Below are 19963 nucleotides of genomic sequence, written 5' to 3'. Positions count from 1 at the left end.
AAAAAAAACTAGAAACAATTGTCGATGAACGTACATTATGAGTACATTTTTATGACGTTAAAACAAAAAGAGAAAAAGTCAAACTAAAATAATATCAACATTTACTGTAGAAATATGAAATCAAAATGGCCAACTTTGAATTTCTTTGTTGGCAAAATGTTATGTTTTTACACTTCAAGAACAACAAATACAGAAATATCACCATAAATAAAAAATAAAAACAACATTTGACACACGTGTTCATCGTCCCGCCACCACCACAGCTCAATGGCGCCACCTACAGGCGCACGGGGCCCACTACATCCCCGCGGCTCCCGTGGATAAGTTTCGTTTTCCGTTCCTCACAAACGCGGCCTAACGACGCGCTTCTCGTCCTGGTGGTTGAAGCTTTTTACGATCATGGAGAGCGAAGTGCTGCGGTTTATTCTGGGGAACCAGGGCTCCGTGGACACAGAGGAGCTGCTGTTCAACTTGTACGACGTCTCTTCACTCACGGAGCTGATCTGCAGAAGTGACAAGCTGGTGTCGTGTCTGAGGGACCTGAGGCCTAAGGTGGTGGCCCGGAGCCGGCTGAGACTGTGCCGGGGCCCGGAGTGTGCGGGCTGTGGAGGTCTGCACCTGTGTCTGCACTTCCTCCTGTCAGGGGCCTGCCACTTCTCACAGCGGAGGTACTGTTTACTGTTTACTCTGTTTACTGTTTACTCTGTTTACTGTTTACTCTGTTTACTGTTCACTCTGTTTACTGTTTACTGTTTACTCTGTTTACTGTTTACTCTGTTTACTGTTTACTGTTTACTCTGTTTACTGTTTACTCTGTTTACTGTTCACTCTGTTTACTGTTTACTGTTTACTCTGTTTACTGTTTACTCTGTTTACTGTTTACTCTTTACTCTGTTTACTCTTTACTCTGCTTATTGTTTACTGTTTATTCTGCTTATTGTTTACTGTTTACTCTTCTTATTTACTGTTTACTCTGCTTATTGTTTACTGTTTACTCTGCTTATTGTTTACTGTTTACTCTGCTTATTGTTTACTTTTTACTCTGCTTATTGTTTACTGTTTACTCTGCTTATTGTTTACTGTTTACTCTTCTTATTTACTGTTTACTCTGCTTATTGTTTACTGTTTACTCTGCTTATTGTTTACAGTTTACTCTGCTTATTGTTTACTGTTTACTCTGCTTATTGTTTACTTTTTACTCTGCTTATTGTTTACAGTTTACTCTGCTTATTGTTTACTGTTTACTCTGCTTATTGTTTACTGTTTACTCTGCTTATTGTTTACTTTTTACTCTGCTTATTGTTTACTGTTTACTCTGCTTATTGTTTACTGTTTACTCTGCTTATTGTTTACTGTTTACTCTGCTTATTGTTTACAGTTTACTCTTCTTACTGTTTACTCTGCTTATTGTTTACTGTTTACTCTGCTTATTGTTTACTGTTTACTCTGCTTATTCTTTACTGTTTACTCTGCTTATTGTTTTCTCTTTACTCTGCTTATTGTTTACTGTTTACTCTTCTTATTTACTGTTTACTCTGCTTATTCTTTACTGTTTACTCTGCTTATTGTTTACTGTTTACTCTGCTTATTGTTTACTTTTTACTCTGCTTATTGTTTACTGTTTACTCTGCTTATTGTTTACTGTTTACTCTTCTTATTTACTGTTTACTCTGCTTATTGTTTACTGTTTACTCTTCTTATTTACTGTTTACTCTGCTTATTGTTTACTGTTTACTCTGCTTATTGTTTACTGTTTACTCTTCTTATTTACTGTTTACTCTGCTTATTGTTTACTGTTTACTCTGCTTATTGTTTACTGTTTACTCTGCTTATTGTTTACTTTTTACTCTGCTTATTGTTTACTGTTTACTCTGCTTATTGTTTACAGTTTACTCTTCTTATTGTTTACTCTGCTTATTCTTTACTGTTTACTTTGCTTATTGTTTACTCTTTACTCTTCTTATTTACTGTTTACTCTGCTTATTCTTTACTGTTTACTCTGCTTATTCTTTACTGTTTACTCTGCTTATTGTTTACTGTTTACTCTTCTTATTTACTGTTTACTCTGCTTATTCTTTACTGTTTACTCTGCTTATTGTTTACTGTTTACTCTGCTTATTGTTTACTGTTTACTCTGCTTATTGTTTACTTTTTACTCTGCTTATTGTTTACTGTTTACTCTGCTTATTGTTTACTGTTTACTCTGCTTATTGTTTACAGTTTACTCTTCTTATTGTTTACTCTGCTTATTGTTTACTGTTTACTCTGCTTATTGTTTACTCTTTACTCTGCTTATTGTTTACTGTTTACTCTGCTTATTGTTTACTGTTTACTCTGCTTATTGTTTACAGTTTACTCTTCTTATTGTTTACTCTGCTTATTCTTCACTGTTTACTTTGCTTATTGTTTACTCTTTACTCTGCTTATTGTTTACTCTTTACTCTGCTTATTGTTTACTGTTTACTCTGCTTATTCTTTACTGTTCACTGTTTATTTACTGTTTATTATTCGTATTGTTTGCTGTTTACTGTTTACTCTTCTTATTGTTTGCTGTTTACTGTTTACTCTTCTTATTGTTTGCTGTTTACTCTTCTTATTGTTTGCTGTTTACTCGTCGAGTGTTCCAGGCCGTTGTAGTCATCTGTACACTTTTAGAAAAAACAAGACATTTCGACTCTTCTTCTTTGTTACCCCGACAGCCCTGCCATGGGCCATGAGTGTCTATCTCTTATGTGTCTGAAAAACTACAAAGGATTTTTAGACAACACAAAGACAAAAACTGTTCGTCTAAGAACAAGATGAAGACACAAAAACAGAGCAATGTAGTTTATTCCGTCCAATGCAGTGAAGAAAGTTGTAAAGAGCGCCACATAGTGAGACTAAACAGCCACTGCACAAGAGGCTTTATCAGCACAGAAGACACTGGAGTTCAGGACCACAGAGCGCCGTGCATCTTCATCTTAAAGCCTCTAACCACTCTATCAAAGACAGAGAGGAGACGATTCTGAGCAGGAGAAAAGATGGTTTGAAAGAGGAGTTAGAGGAGGAGAATCCTCTTTAAACATAAATGGTGGTTTAAGGTTCATCAGTGATGAGGAAGCTGCTGACAGCTAAAAATAGGATTTTTACGGCCCATTACAGGGCTTTTATAGTCACAGAGAAGATTAGTTTCAGGGCTTACTCACAGCTTGAGAATGACTCTTGGATGAGAGTCAAAACAAAGTTAAAGTGCACGCGACAGGTTCTCATGGTTTTTTAAATGATTAATTAGTTTGGTTAAATAGACTTGTGGAAATGTTTATTCCAGTTTTACGTCTTTCTAATTGCAGCCTGTGAAGAAAAATAAAAGTTGAAAATGACAGGGAGTAACCTGAGTTCCCTGAATCCCTCTGTGATGTCATCAATAAGCGACATTCTATAAAACATGCAGGAACACCAGGCGCGCTCGGGATGAGCCAAAATTGTGTAGATCGTTTTGGGTTTAACTCCACTGGTCATCACGAGGCTCTCACTGGACTTTCAACTTTCATCGATCGTCAAAATGAAGCCGCTAAACGCGAAAAAGACTCACAATTTACACAAAACAAACACATTTTTCTGACAGTTTAAACTCTCACAAAGTAAATAAAAAGTGTTATTCGGGTATGTGTCAAATCATCACGTGTCATTTATATGGTCCGTTGTTTACAATGTGGTCGCTGGAGCGTCCTTGTGGTGCGAAGAGTACTGCAAATTGTATGGTTAAATCACTGCTAAAAATGCACTCAATTACAAGTACCGTAGTTTCCAGACTATAAGTCGCACCTTTCTCATTGTGCGATACTATGTGCGTCCGGTATGCACTGATTACTGATAAATCTTCAACTGAGTCTTCCTCGGTCAGAAGGAACGGACAACTCCAGTTCACACTTTGAACATTTATTGAAGGGAGAAAACATTGGAAGGAGGAGGTCTATTTACAGATGGATTTGAGAGGAAAGGTGTGTGTGTGTGTGTGTTTATATGTAAGGAAAGACAATAAAAACTATGTCAGGAAACAAACAGGTTGCATTGGATATGTATAAAGGCATGTAGTTACACGTAGCGACCACAGGAGGGAGCCATAGTGTAGGGACATTCGGCGACCACAGGAGGGAGCCATAGTGTAGTGACATTCGGCGACCACCAGAGGGAGCCCTAATATAGTTACACTAAATGACCACGAAAGGGAGCCTAAGCGTACAAGTACAGTTACAGGTAAAGCTGAACTCTCCCAAGAAACTAGTAATAAATATACAAAGTAAACTGTATAAAATATACACAAGGGACTATTTGCAATGAAATATACAGAATAAGGGATTGAATTATGGACGTACATGTGAAGAACTGAAGCACTATTAGTAGGTAGTAACAGGTGGAGCCCAGCCGCGCGCTATCACTTCAACAGCAAACATCGGCACGCAAACAAGCATCTGCGCTCTAACTGACAGAACTTGGACATGCATACATGATTACAAACAATACTCACATCATATGGACGCACACGGCACCGATACACACAGGATAAGGTAGGATAAAAAAGGCAGGATAAAAAGGACAGCGAAACTAGGCTCTGCTCCTCACACAGTAATGGCAAAAACAGTAATAGAAAAAAAAACACAGAATTCGGGCTTAAGGAACTACAATGAACCCTGTTGCATTGTGGGATGTGTAGTACTTTCCCGGGGGACTTTTAACACTCATAGTTTTTTGCCGGGGTGCGACTTATACTTATATTTATACTTATGTACTTATATGTGATATTATTTGTTATTTTCACACTTGCAACCGCATTTTATACTCCAGTGTAACCAGTGTCTTCTCTATTATGCATTTTTTGGCTGGTGCGACTTATACTGCAACTTATAGTCCAGAAAATACGGTACTGCTGCCAAATATATAATTAAAGATATGTTTTAGGATTTTTGCGGAAATGTGAGAACCAACGACTTGAATCACTGCGCATGTGCTGCAAATATATGATGAAAGTGGCTTTTTTTTTTAAAAACGGAATAACTCGATTGGTGTATGTTTTAGGAGAGGCTGTTCTTTCTCCCACGACCTGCACTCCGAGTACAACGTGGAGGTCCTCATGAAGTTCGGTCTGGAGTCTCTGAGCAGGACCGAGCTGCGTCTGCTCCTGCTGCAGAGCGACAACACGCTGCTGCCACAGGTACAGGAACAAGAATCCTATTGGTCCATGTCATTATCTATGATCATGTGACATTACATAAGAGTCTGCAGCACGTTCAATACGCAACAAGAGGACGCGTGCTCCAAATGTGATCAAAGCGCTGTCCGTTAGGTCGGGTGTCCACAGCTCCACAGTCTGACCATTGACTCTGACCGCTTCATAACAGTGTGGGCTTTTTCTAAAATCAACGACCATATTTTTAGTCTTATATTTAGTCTAGAGAATCTAATTCAGCGACACATAATAAAGTAAACATAGCTTTAACCTATGTCTGAGGACCTGGCCCATCAGACATATTTATAACCTATGTTAGCCATTAGTTATTTTTAAAAATCCTAATTAAGTAAATGAAGTTGTCATAAATGAAGAAATATAACCGAAGTTCATCATTCAAGTATGAAAACAGAATTTACTCAATGATTGGCAATGACAAGGAAGAGGAAGACTGCTGACATACTCATGCTTTCCCTCTCCGTGTTGCTCTTATTCAAGATCTGCCGTAACTACAACAACAGTGGTGGTTGCCAGGACGACTGTCAGTGGCTGCACGTCTGCGAGCGACACCTCACCCGCGACTGCAACTGCAACCGGACGCACGACTTCTCTGCCCCGCAGCCACTCCGAATCCTGCACCAAAAACACATTCCCGACGATCTCATCAAGATTATAAAGAACGTGTACGCGAACAAGGCGGCGCTGAGGATCGCCGACAAAGGAAGGGGCGGCGGCGATAGTGGCGAAAGGCGCGCGAGTTCAGACGTTAGCTACGGCCGCGAGTTGGACGACGCGGGGGAGTGTTCGGGCGGCGACTCCGATTCAAGCGGCGTCAGCGCAAGACAAACGGGTGGTCGCGGGAAGCGAGGGGGACGAGGGGGCCGGGGCAGAAGAGGTAGGGGACGGAAACGACAAGACGGGGCGCCCTCTAGCGGCGAAACGCGAGATAACGCGAACGCCGACGATAACGACGAAGCGGAAAGCGACGGCGGCCGAGATCGAAACCCTGCGGAGGGAGAATTGCGTGGCGATTGCGACTCGGATTCGAGCAGCACAGTTGGTGCAGGACAAAGTACAGATTACCGAGGCGCAAAGGCGAGGGGAAGGGGTGGTTACGGGGGGCTAAGAGGCGGAAGAGGTCGGGGAAGTCGACAAGCCGTCGGTCATTTCGATGCGTTGTCTAATGAATCTGAAGCAAGCAGACGAGGAAACGCTGCAAACTTTAGGGGCAATAGTCGAGGTGGGAGAGGTACTAGGGGGCAAAGAGGTGGCAGGTCGAATGAAACCGAAGGCGCGTCTTTCCGAAGCGACTCGCGAGGAGAAGGGAAAGATGATGCTGACGCCGGTCAAGATCCTACTCCGAGCAGTAATGAAAACGCCGGGCAAGGGTCAAGCTTTGGAAGCTTCGTTGGTCGCGGCGGAGCTTCGGGAAAGACATACCAAGCTTCTCGGGTCCAAAACGCAGACGGGAGCAGCATTGGACCGCAAAGAAGGCAAAGAGGTAATTCAACAGTCTAGTTTAAAAAAGAATATCCATAAGGTATCATTTGTATGGACAATATATATACGTCTTGAGTACTAATGGAAATAGTGGAGACATGGCTGTTTACTCAATACTTTCTGTTATTACCGTAAAAAGTTAATTTGTGATCTTTACTTCAACTTATGATAGATAAGTTGCTATGGATTTTAAATATCAGTATAAGTGTATCATAGCAGCAAGCCAAATGTCGAATATTGGTATTGGCTCAAAAAAGAAAGGAAAGAAAATCAACACTAAACCATCCCTAATTGTTTGTGCGTTTCTCTTCTAGATAAAACTGAAATCTGCATGTTCTTCATCAAGGGGCACTGTATACATGAAGGTAAGTGAGAGGATGCAGCAAAAATGGAGGTTGAAAGTACTTTAAAGGGGACAAAATCGACTTTTATGAGTGTTTGACCATATCGGTGTCCTGCATGGGTCTTCATTTGAGTTCTCACCTACCCCTTATCCACGCCCACATCCCTGGACTTACAATTATTAAAATATTTCAGACTCACGTTGAGTTAAAAACTGTTGCATAGCCATTTTTCAACAATAAAATATGTAAATGACAATCCTCGGTTCGAGATTGTCTCCATTGACATAAGTGAACCATACTTCCCCATTTGAGGGGTCCGAAGGGGGGCGGTACCAGCTTCCAGGGGCTGATGAGGGAACAAAAAAGAACGCAGAGTCAGGTGAAACTAGCTATAAACACAAAATAATCATTCCTCACCAAACACTGACTGGATCTTGGGACAAACCATCATATTTCCAGTGACGATAACTTCATGTTGAAACGACAGACTTAGCAAAACAAATCTATTTCTCTATTTAGAGTTGTTAAAACACAGCGTAGAGGCACAAAGTTGTGAAATAAATGCAGAAAAAGCTAACAATAGACAATAGAAGTTGTGCCTTTTTCACTCCAGCTTTAGCCACGCCTCCCAGCGCCACAAAAATGGAATGACTAAACTTATTTTTGGGAATTAATGAGATTGGCCTCATGAAGAAAGAGTATAATTCAGGTACGATTTCAGTTTTATTTATAAGAAAACATTGGTCATGTTTGCGTAACGTCAGCAGCTCACCTAGCAGACTCCACGCCCCAAATTGAACCGATCTTGAGGACCAATGGCTAGTGGAAAAGCGGCTAATGTTGTATTACCAACAAAGTTTCGAAATTTCCCCATGTGTGGACAAATAAAGACATATCTTATCTTAACAATGGCACCGCAGACGGATGCCCTGGTGTTTCGGTGCCCACGTGAGTTTGCCTCCTCATTCATTCTGGCCGCTGTTTACATTCCACTAAGCACAGATGTGCAGGAAATACGGAAATCCAACCCTCGAAAATCTGCTGGGCCAGACAGTGTCCCTCCGGCCACCTTAAGACACTGCGCAGGTGAGCTGGCCCCGTCTTCACAGACATTTTTAACACCACCTGGAGTCATGCCATGTCCCAGCCTGCTTCAAGTCGTCCATCATCGTCCCTGTCCCCAAGAAGCCCTGGATCACTGGACTTAATAACTACAGACCTGTGGCACTGACGTCTGTAGTCATGAAGTCATTTGAGCGCCTTGTCCTCCCCCACCTTAAGACCCTCACCTCCCCCTGCTGGACCCCCTGCTGGACCCCCTGCTGGACCCCCTGCAGTTCCCCTACAGAGCCAACAGGTCTGTGGATGACGCAATCAACCTGGCACTCCACTTCACCCTGCAGCATCTGGACTCCCCGGGAAACTACGCCAGGATCCTGTTTGTGGACTTCAGATCTGCATCAACACCATCTTCCTGCTCTGCTCCAGGACAAGCTCTCCCAGCTCAGCGTGCCTGACTCCACCTGCAGGTGGAGCACTGACTTCCTGACGGAATCGGAGGCAGCTGGGCAAGAATGTCTCAGACACTGGGACCATCAGCACAGGAACTCCACAGGGCTGTGTAGTTTCTCCCCTGCTCTTCTCCCTGTACACAAACTGCTGCACCTCCAGCCACGACTCCGTAAAACTGATCAAGTTTGCGGACAACACCATCCTCATCACCATGACGACACCACCCTCATCGGGCTCATCTCGGACGGGGATGAGTCTGTCTACAGGAAGTGGAGCGGCTGGTGTCCTGGTGCAGCGGTAACAACCTGGAGTTCAATGCCCAGAAGACAGTGGAGATGATCGTGGACTTCAGGAAAGTCATAGCCCCCCAGCCCCCCCTCACCATCTCAGACTCCCCCATCTCCACTGTGGACTCCCTCCGCTTTCTCGGCATCATCATCACCAGGACCTCAAGTGGGAGCCACCATCATCTCCCTCATCAAAAAGGCCCAGCAGAGGATGTACTTCCTGCAGCAGCTGAGGAAAGCCAATCTGACAGCGGAGATGATGGTGCAGTTCTACACGGCCATCATTGAGTCCATCCTCACCTCCTCCATCACCATGTGGTACGCTGGAGCCACAGTCAGGGACAAACAGAGACTACAGCGCATTGTGCGCTCTGCTGAGAAGGTGAACCGGCCGCGAACTTCCATCTCTGCAGGGACGAACAGGTCTGATCACAGCCGACCCTTCTCACCCTGGATACGGACTATTTGAGCCACTCCCCTCAGGCTAGAGGCCACTCCCCTCAGGCAGGAGGCCACTCCCCTCAGTTTCCATTTGTTCAAATACATATTTAACATATTAAGGAAATAAACATGACCCATTTGTTGATGAAGGTGACACCGATGATGAAAGATGATTGAGAAAAGAAAAGTGTGTGTGTGTGTGTATCTGAAAGGTGAGATTGTAACAGAACTACTGTCTTTTGTTGTACATCGCAGAGCGCTGTTTCAAAGCTCATGACAAGATGCCGTACAGATGGGAGATCAAACAGGGCCAGTGGACTCCTATGGCTGAAAACGAGACCATCGAGAGGGACTATGGTGACCCCGACAACACTTACAGGTACAGTAACCTCGGGTCAACGAACAGCTTTTGTGTTTTTGTAGCTTTTTCTTTGCCTGTAGTGTTCAAAATACTAAGGAACAGGCTCAATACAGCTTTTGATACCATACATTTCTTCTACATTTTCTTTTTTTAATCAGTACATTTTAGTATTGATTAGTGCCTGATTTTTGATACTTGATATTTTTGATGACAAATACCTATGCCATGCCCAAATACTCCTGGTGTACGTTGGCGTTAAGACATTTACACACGTCAGTATTGTATATATAAAATCTTTCATTTATTTTTTGCCTGTATTGCCCTTCTCTAATACAAAAATATGTGAGAGATCTTCTGTATAGAATTGTACAAAAGGCCCGCGGCCCCCGTGGATCCTGTGCTCTTGTAATTAGTGGTGTGACAGCATGCATCATAGGGGTGCCCAGGCCTTGAAATAATTATTTTTACGTCCCTGTCAACATGACAGGTACCGATCATTTGGTACCTGTCATGGCTAATTCTGAATCGGTCACAAGGAAAGGAAAACAGAATAACATCATTAAGGAAAAATGAACTTTTATTAACATGTCTCGTTATCATTTACAGGCTGAAAATAGATTTTCAAAGTTAGGGGCCAGGGGGGCCCCCTACCTAAAAAAGTTAGGGGGCCCCCAGCAATTTCAGGGGCCCATAAGCGCGCGCGGCATCACGGCGTCATAAGAACAAGATAAATGTGTTGTTTTAAACCTGGTTATTAGCATGTAAAACAATTTAAAGTACTTTTATCTGTTATTTGATATGAAGAGCACAAATACTGAATCATATAAACCAGAGATCATGATCTTTAAAACTGTTTAATTTAATATAATAATGTTTCTTAGATACAAAATAAATACTGTTTACAGCATTTGACACAAGAAGATCTTGTGGAATATATAAAATCACAGCCTACAAAATAAACTACTAACATATATACATTGCCCCGATGCTAACAACTCCAAAGGGGGCGGGGCCCTTGGGGCCCTTGGATACTTCCACATTGACATTGTCACTAATGTGCAAAATTACAGCTTTTGTTGCAAACAACTTTAAAAAGACTGAATTGCGAACTGAGGAGATTGACGCCCGCCAACCTCGATATCACTTTTGGCGCAAAATTAGACGGGCATTTCCGAGTACAACCGAACGCAACCAAACGCAGCGGCCAATCAGATGCCCGCTTTCATCGACATTAGATCACGGACACCGCTCGGCCAATGAGAAGCGAGAAGACTGCGAAGCGGCATGTCTGTCAAAACGAAACTTAAGCGATAGAAATGCGCGCGCACATGCTCCGCTGCCTTCCTCCGCTGTATAACTACAGCAATAATCGTGGCCTGTAGTACAGCGCGCCTTTGGGCATGTTCACCGCGCTGTTTTTGCCTATTAAAAATATATATTACGGCGAAAAATTTGCGTCTGTCATTATGTCCGGAGCATTGATTTTGGAGTCGGTCAAAACTGATTTTGTTTGTTGGTCAATTTCATTGACCGTGTCCGGCCCGTTATTTCGAGGCTTGGGTGCCTTGTGATGTCCCGGCGTTCCCTGCTATGATCTCCATTGATGTCATTGCACAGCGCTGGGGTTCTGTCTTTGAGCCTTGGCTTGAGGACGTCACATGGCAATGCATTCCTCTCTTTGATCCTTGGATTCGGAGAATAAAGTCGGGATGCACAGGATGCAGCAGTTCCAGGAGCGCCTGGCTGCTAGATCGGCTGACCTGGAAGCCCAAATATGGCTCCCCTCTCCCCACCCAGGTCCTACGCCGGGGGACAAGGGCCGGTCCCTACTTTCCCTGCTCCAGCCCAACCTTGGCAGACCGGACAGGGGAAACACAAGGGGACCGGGCCTTGTCCCGGACTCAGGGCCCGGGACCACGGTGGGTGATCAGCTGTGAAGCCTGCTGAGAACGGTCGTGCTTGAGGAGTCTCGGGTCCATGCACGGCAGGCTACTGGGCCTGCGTATCCTGAACCCCCGGGAAGACCCCGGATTCGTCCTACCCCACTCCCATCCGGGCCAGGGCTAAGCAAGAGCGAAGAGGCCCCGAACCCAGGGTCAGGCACCGGTATGATGGTCGATCAGTTGCGAAACTTGCAGAGAGCATTCAAGCTAGAGCAGAGTCGGATATATTATCGGCATGTCGGCCGTTCGCCGCATGCTATTAGACCTGTGGTACCGAAACCTCCGACCGAGCCGATTCGGTGTTCCGAGCTGCGAATGGCACCCCAGGTCCGGGAGACCCCCGGGCCTGGGGTGCAGATGAACCGTACAAGGGGCCTGTCTTGAGCGTTCCGAAGCTCATACGCTGTGACCCTGGGGACTTTGCCCGTCTGAAGATCGCCCTGGGGAACGTACTGCCCCCGGGGAGTACTGAGACCTTCAAGTATCAGGTCCTGGTGATTCATTTACAGGCAAAGGGGGTGAGGATGACAGCTAACGCCTTCGTTCACTCCGCCACACCCTACAGCGCCACCATGGTCGCCCTGAACAAAGAGCTGGGTCAGCCCCATCAGCTGGCTGAAAGCGCGATCGAAGAAATGATGAGGGCGCCTGACGTGCGCCCGGGGGAACGCGCGGGGTTCAAGCCTCCCATTACCATGCTCTATGGGGCAGAAGGTCTGCCCAAGCCAACGCGCGACACCCCAGGCAAAGCTAGACAGCCGTCCTACTGCGACGACCGTAGCCATCATCTGAGCCGGTGCCCAGGCATTGCCACGCTCAGCCAAGAACAGCTGGCCGGGTGTATAAAGAACAACAAACGGTGCTGGCGCTACGCCCCATTACATATGGCGGCGCAGTGCATCATCGAGAGGCTCTGCAGCTTGTGTCAGGGCCGGCACCTACAGGTCCTTCACCAGGTCAACGCTAAGACCCCAACAGCACCTGGCCCGGCTCCTGTTGACGCATCGGAGGAGGGACCGGTCGACCCGCCCTTACCCGGTCGAAGCTCTAGTTCCGGCGGCAACTGAGGCTCGTCCCATCCTCTTGGTAGTGCCATTCAGAGAATTGTTTTATATTTCTGGCTTTATGTCTATGAAAACGTCTCCAGATCTCCAGGTTTTAGGTTGTAGTCGTTCTCGTATTGTGTCAGTTGACGTTGTCGTTCCTCCTTTCGAAAGAGTCACAGATTATTGTTTGTCCCGCAGCACGACCAGTCCTCCTGTGCACTTCGACACGATGACATCAGGGTCGGATAAAGTGAGGCGTCTCTCGACTCTGAACTCTGTGCTGGAGCCAGACTTCATCCACACGACGGACTGGCTCTGGTACTGGGAGGACGAGAGCGGGGAGTGGCACCAGTATGCCGCTGTGGTAAACCCTGGCAATTTACCGTATTTTCGCTCCGGAGTATAAGTCGCACCAGCCAAAAAATGCATAACAGAGAAGAAAAAACATATATAAGTCGCACTGGAGTATAAGTCGCATTTTTTGGGGACATTTATTTGATCAAATCCAAGACTAAGAACAGATATTTAATCTTGAAATGCAATTTCATATAATATAAAGAACATGGTGAATAGGTGTACGTATGCTAACGCTAACACCTTCAGCTACATGAGGCACAGACAGAACTGTGGTAAGTGTCTGGTATGTTAACGTAACATATGAACAGTTATTCAGATAACTATAGCATAAAGAACATGCTAACAAGTTTACCAAAGCATCAGTTTTACCCCAAATCACTAAATCCATTGAATTCTTCTTCTTATGTGTCACTTCTAAACAACTCCACAAACTCCAGAGGAAGAGGAAGTGCAGATTCTTATTCTGCGCCGCTTAGAGCCTAGAGCGCCCTCTTGTGGTCATCAGAGTGAAAATAACAAACAAAATGATATAATAATGTGTTAATGATATATATATACATATATATATATATATATATATATATATATATATATATATATATATATATATATATATATATATATATATATATATATATAATGCTATAACCCGGCCAAACTATGAAAAAAGTTGCCACTTTTTTTTTTTTGATCAAACATAATTACAAGTTAAAGGTGCTCTATGTCAATACGTTTGCCGCAAATATCAAAAACTAGCGTGCACCTTTTAAGATTTTGGATAATTGTGCGTTGTGCGTTGCAGACTAGCCAGCATGGATCAGCCTCCATCACCAGTAAAGAACTAGAAGAGCTGTATCTGAACAACAACGAGGACGTGGTGAGGTTTACGGCACGCTCACAGTCGTATGAACTCCGTTTCCAAGGTAACCGTGCAGCGGTAAACCTTATGAATGAATGACACTGTTTAACTGTGGGTTCAATTTGCCCTGTGAATTCCTCAGACATGATTCAGACAAACGTACGGTACGGCACAAAGAGGCTGGTGAGGAGACGGCCGCGCTTCGTCTCCGCCGCGGAAGTGCAAACCAGAAGGTACGGCGGCGTTCACGTGTTGCAAATGTGAACCGTGCCAAGCGAATGTCGTTATAGTGGCTGTTTTGTGTCGTAGAAAGCGCCCCCCGCGCTCCGCCGCCGTGCCGGACTACTGGGACAAAACGCACATCCCTCAGATTGGATTTAAGGTAGAAGCGGCTTTACAGTCCACGTGATCAATAAAGCTCCGCCCTGTTGGTTGTTTTGATGATGTCATACTCTCAGATGGGGGGAAAGAGCCAGATCCTATTGATTACGTTGTACTTTATCATGAAATATTTCAAAGTAAAGTCACAAATGCTTATTTAAAATCTCATTTATTTATACAGGGGAAAACTAAATAAGAGAACATCTCATTTTAATTGTTGCCCTGTCAAATATACAAAATACAATATAAAACAAAGAAACACGTGATATCCTGATCAAAGTCCACAAAACAATCAATAAAACAATCAATAAAAGTAACAAATACTTAAAAGCACACAAATGGGATCAAATCATGTAAAACGAGAGCACTGTTCTGTGGGTCGTCTCTAACCAGTGCTTTGAATTCATTAAAAGTCATAAAATTGTTCCGTTTCTGTTTTGTTCCATAAGCCAGGAGCAAAGTAAGACTGTCCTGAGACTCTAAATCGACAAATTCCTGATCTGATGTACAGCAAACATGTTAAATAATCAGACGAAACCTCAACGAGAGCTTTATAAATCAACAAATGCAGAGCTGTTCTTGGGTTAGCCTAACCCTAACCCTAACCCTTACCCTTCTTTAGTATAAGTGACAGTTCTGTGTCCTTCTCCTGTAATGAACCTCAGAGCTGAACCTTAGAGCTGAGCCTTAAAGTTGAACTTTAGAGCTGAACCTTAGAGCTGAACTTTAGAGCTGAATGATAAATTGAGAGGTTTTGTGTGTGTAAAAGTACATACAATCATTCCAAATAAGACCAAAACTGTTGTAGTTTATGTGACAATATTAGCGAATTCAGGATTTCACTGTTCTTTGGTCATAGTGCCAGTGATATTGTGGATAATTGTAAAATTATTAAATTGTGCTATTGCAACGTCCTTAGAGAGAATACACGTTTATATTTGGATGATACGCTTAACAATGACACAATTGTTTAATGTAATTTAGTGTAATGTTAATGTGCTTGTTTTTAGAGAGTCCTTCTGCAGCCCTCCTCGCCGGAGTATCAGGAAATCCAAGTGCTTTTCAGGCGGACCATGCCTGCTTTTGAAGTCCTTCAAATTGAAAGGATTCAGAACAGAGCAGTGTGGGAGGGCTTTCAGTTGTATGTGTTTTAAAATAAACCTAAACCTTCTATACAGTATTTAAATAGTGAATATAATATAAATGTGATTCTGACGTTTTCAATTACAGGCACAAGACTCACATGAAACACAAAAATGGCGGACAGCCCGTGTTGGAGAAGAAGCTGTTCCACGGGACCGAGCCAAAGTTTGTGAACACCATTTGTGAAACTAACTTTGACTGGAGAGTGTGTGGAGTCAACGGGACGGTTTATGGGCAAGGTCAGTGTCTACTATTCTCAGAGAAAGAGCTTTAAAAACACTCATTTGTAAAATTGGCTATTGATTGATTTTTGAATGCAGCCCTGCACAAAATGGAATAGATAAATCAAATAGTATTGTGTCTTGTATGTAGGCAAAGAGATCTTTAAAACATCCTCTGGAGATGCATGTGAACACATCGTCAGTGTTTTGGGTCTTTAAACATCAGACACCCTTGGCCAGGTGACCAGACCACGGCGGTTCAGGTGGCACTCGCCTGTCCCAATGGTTCACCTCTGTGGATCCAGAACCATCTCGAGGCTTTCTCAGCTGCTTCAGTGACGTTCTTGATGGCTCTGCTCCTTACGGTTCCTGCAATGCCCAGCGCACTGAGGGCCTTGTAGAGTGAGTGCCCAAAAATCCTCTGCAGCCCAACCTAGATGGGCATGCATTTTTTCCCTCGAGCCCTGAGCTTGGCTGTCGATGACCAGCTGTTCGTACTTGGAGCTCTTTCTTTCATGGGCTTCTTCTAAGCGGTCCTCCCAAGGCACCGTCAGCTCCATGATTACAATTTTCTTGGTGCTCTCTGAGACCAGGAGGATATCTGGCCTCAGGGTGGTTCTGACAATCTCAGCTGCTTCTCCAGGTCTACAGAGAGCTGCCAGTCCCTGTTGCTACCCCCTTCTTCCCTGCCCTTTTCTGTTCCCCTGCTTTGACAAATGCGATGTCATGGCTGGTGTTGTGCATTTGCATGCAGTTGTTGATTGCTTTGCTGATCGCTTCTGCAATCTGCTTCACAACCATTGTTGTGACGCCAGGTATAACAACCCTGACCGAGCGCTATTGGGCAGGAGCTCAAAACGTGCTCTAGAGTCCCCCTCGCTGGGCACAGTTGGCAAGTGAGAGTCTTCTACTTACCCCAAGTGAACATGTTTGCAGGGCTCGGCAGGACATCATTCACTGCCCGAATCAGGAACGTAATACGATGTGGCTCACTTTGCCAGAGCTCCTTCCCACCTGGTCCAGGCCCCCTGCTGTCCCAGACCTGCTGCTTTGATTAACCTCCTTTTCTATTGCACTGCTTTGGGTGAGGTGGAGTTGGAAACATTCCCACATTGCCTGCCCTACCACAGGCCACCACGCCCACCAATTCCTTGTGGCGCAGACGAGCCTCAGGGTCAGGGTTCCCTCAGAGTGGTTCAGGGTTCCCTCAGAGTGGTTCAGGGTCAGGGTTCCCTCAGAGTGGTTCAGGGTCAGGGTTCCCTCAGAGTGGTTCAGGGTCAGGGTTCCCTCAGAGTGGTTCAGGGTTCCCTCAGAGTGGTTCAGGGTCAGGGTTCCCTCAGAGTGGCTCAGAGTTCAGGGTTCCCTCAGAGTGGTTCAGGGTCAGGGTTCAGGGTTCCCTCAGAGTGGTTCAGGGTTCTGGGTTCCCTCAGATTGGTTCAGGGTCAGGGTTCCCTCAGAGTGGTTCAGGTTCAGGGTTCCCTCAGAGTGGTTCAGGGTCAGGGTTCCCTCAGAGTGGTTCAGGGTCAGGGTTCCCTCAGAGTGGTTCAGGGTTCCCTCAGAGTGGTTCAGGATCAGGGTTCCCTCAGAGTGGTTCAGGGTCAGGGTTCCCTGAACTGCTGCTTGGGCACTCCACTTCCTCCCGGTCTTCACTACGACTCCTGCTTGGGCCACCTTCGTATTGCTGGAATCCCTGTACATTAGTACATTTCATGTCCGTGTCACCTTGAACTCCTCCTCCAGCCCCAACCATCGCCTGAGACAGCTGCTAACCTTCCTCTCCAGGGACTCCACAATAGAAATGTGAACCTCATAGACAAGTAGCGGCCAGAGTATTCTTGGGAATATACCATGTTTGTAAATCCATGCTTTAAATTTGCCTGGAAGGTCAGTAGGTCTATTTACCTCAACCTGCTGTCCAGATAATAATAGAAACGCAAACTAACATTTCTAATCTGGAAATTGTAAATTACTTGCTTTTGGTGTTGTTTTAGAAATACTTCAAATTCTTTCTATTTAAGTCTGATGTTGGTTAATCAGTGAAATGTGTTACTTCATTGTGGGTCCAGTCGCCTCCATTCCGTAATTTTGAACATGCTGATGGCGTAGCATCTGAAGGTTCTATAGACTCTTTGCAAGTGCAGTCCATCGATCACGATAAAGTCTTACGATCACGACCAGGATCTTAGTGTTAGCATCTAGCTTTGTAGCTGGAGAGTTTGTCTACATATAGACTGAAGCAGATTGAGCACCATTAAAACAGTTACGCACATGAGCACACTGAGTAAAGTACAAGCAAAAGGTAGAAATGAGCAATATCAAAATGTTTTGTTCTGTCTCCATTCACAGGAAGCTACTTTGCCCGAGACGCTTCTTACTCCCACGACTACACCGGCGACTTCGACCCGCGGTTCATGTTCGTGTCTCGGGTTCTGGTGGGAGACTTCGCCAAAGGCGTCGCCGGCTACAGGCGTCCTCCTTCTAAAGACGGAGGAGACGTGAACCTGTTTGACAGCTGCGTTGACAACGTCGTCAATCCCTCGATTTTTGTGGTGTTTAAGGAGCAGCAGATCTACCCTGAGTACCTGCTTCAGTACAAACATTCGCTACAAACTCACTACACTCGAACGCACACTAATGTTCAGTATAGAGCTGTACCCCCTCCCAATACCTATCCCCCATCACCAGCGGCGCCAAGCCCGACCCCTGCACCCTCATCACCTAGCAACCAAAACTCATGTGTCATTGCATAAGGTGACCAAGTGACGTAAACAACCACAGTCTATTTCTAAACTCTACGTCGTAGCCAGAATTCTTGAAAAGCTGGTACTCAATTGAAACACTTTTTAGACTTATGATATTTTATCCAGACTTGTAAATTAGGACGACCAATGGGTGTTTTTATGTAAGTCGTTTGTTCCCCCTCTGGTTTTTTGTTTTGTACTGTTTATATTTTTGTTTATTAATCTAGAAAAACTGCTCTTAAGGTTCTGAACAATTTCCTGCAAGACCTGGATCTAAAAAAAAAATATATTCGCATTATCGAATGGTTTTTGAAAAACATTTTCCCAAGGGCCAGGCCTCCGGGCCATATATTTTTTCAATATTTGGAAGATAAGTCATAGGCCGGATCAGATCATTTCTAGGGCTTGATCTGGCCCTATTGCAACTTTAAACTGGTTTGCCAATTATTTGTCAAATCAAAACGTGTTGAATTAGTTAGGGCTTCTTCTTTTCAGGATATTTCAAAAGGAGCACCTCAGGGTTTGATTTTAGGCCCAATTTTATTCTCCATTTATTTCAACAATCTTTGTGTTGATCCGTCAAATGTCATGTACCACTTTTATGCTGGTGATGGTGCTTTAGTGTTGCTCAGCATCACTGAACAGGCCCTCGAGTCGTTACAGTCGGCTTTGGCAAAGTGCTGTCCCTGAAGTAAAGTGCTGAACACATTTTCTCTCCTGGACGTGTATTACTCTGATCACGACTTCTCAGGGTAAACCTATTGCATTTGTTCACAATTTTAAGTACCACAGCTTTTTATGAGATCTAGAGCTCTATTTTAGTCTCACTTTGGTACGAGAATCAAAGATAAAGCTTGTTTTATATTTTAATGTGTTACTTTATTGGATTGAACTGGTCTCGTTTGGGTTCTTAGAACCCAGGTCACTCTTGAAAAAGAGAATTAAAAAACACGAGAATGTGCACTTTAAATGAATGAATCACGATGGAGATACGCAGATGACAGCACCTGGCCACATAACAGACCAGATCTGTGGAGAGGTGACCTCACTCACTTTGCATGTATTTCTAGAGGAAGCCTGAGGAGGTACATTTGTACTCCATGAATAATTTGTTCTGGTAGTTTATAGAATAATACTATTATAATGTTTTAACATTGACCTAAAACATCTGTGTGTACCGAATGACTATTTGAGAGAAACATTTTTAAATATTCAAACAGACAATGTTTTTGAATGTATCTCTTTATACTTCAGTGCAAAAATGAAATAAAAAAAAAAACTTTGTCATGTTTTGATTTTGATTATAAGTATCACCTATATACTATAGTTTGTAGTTTACGCTATAATATCACACACATATATATATATATATATATATATGTATGTATATATATATATATATATATATATATATATATATATATATGTATGTATATATATATATATGTATGTATATATATATATATATATATATATATATGTTATATAAAAATATATAACTTGTTGACAAGTATATAAGTATATATGTTGCTATATATAACTTGTTGACAAGTGTGATGCATCATTAAAAAGCTTAGGCCTTCTAGTTTCTGCAGATGTGCACATGTCACACTGTCAGGGC

The 19963-nt window shown here is 43.7% G+C and overlaps 1 protein-coding gene across 1 annotated transcript; it reads left to right on the top strand.

Moving 5' to 3' along the window:
- Positions 1–348: 348 nt before the first annotated feature.
- On the top strand, positions 349–19581 carry LOC140366993 (protein mono-ADP-ribosyltransferase PARP12-like). The gene is made up of 12 exons (XM_072453271.1): positions 349–668; positions 5056–5191; positions 5705–6707; positions 7021–7071; positions 9546–9669; positions 12839–13004; positions 13800–13920; positions 13999–14089; positions 14166–14238; positions 15248–15378; positions 15468–15619; positions 17948–19581. The coding sequence occupies exons 1-12, from the start codon at positions 400–402 to the stop codon at positions 18349–18351; spliced, it is 2721 nt and encodes a 906-aa protein (XP_072309372.1). The 5' UTR covers positions 349–399; the 3' UTR covers positions 18352–19581.
- Positions 19582–19963: the final 382 nt, after the last annotated feature.

This window comes from Eucyclogobius newberryi, unplaced genomic scaffold (assembly GCF_026437365.1).
Source record: "Eucyclogobius newberryi isolate DKJ021-1_F unplaced genomic scaffold, fEucNew1.0.hap1 SCAF_2, whole genome shotgun sequence".
NCBI classification, from domain to species: domain Eukaryota; kingdom Metazoa; phylum Chordata; class Actinopteri; order Gobiiformes; family Gobiidae; genus Eucyclogobius; species Eucyclogobius newberryi.
The sequence above is the reverse complement of the archived record's forward strand: the minus strand, read 5'-3'. Positions and strand labels throughout refer to the sequence as shown.

Bases quoted from the DNA above. Each gene is read 5' to 3' on its own strand.
- LOC140366993 (XM_072453271.1), top strand. From the start codon at position 400: ATGGAGAGCGAAGTGCTGCGGTTTATTCTGGGGAACCAGGGCTCCGTG. The intron at 6,708-7,020 runs GTAATTCAACAG...TTTCTCTTCTAG, and splicing joins ACCGCAAAGAAGGCAAAGAG to ATAAAACTGAAATCTGCATG. The intron at 13,005-13,799 runs GTAAACCCTGGC...TGTGCGTTGCAG, and splicing joins GGCACCAGTATGCCGCTGTG to ACTAGCCAGCATGGATCAGC.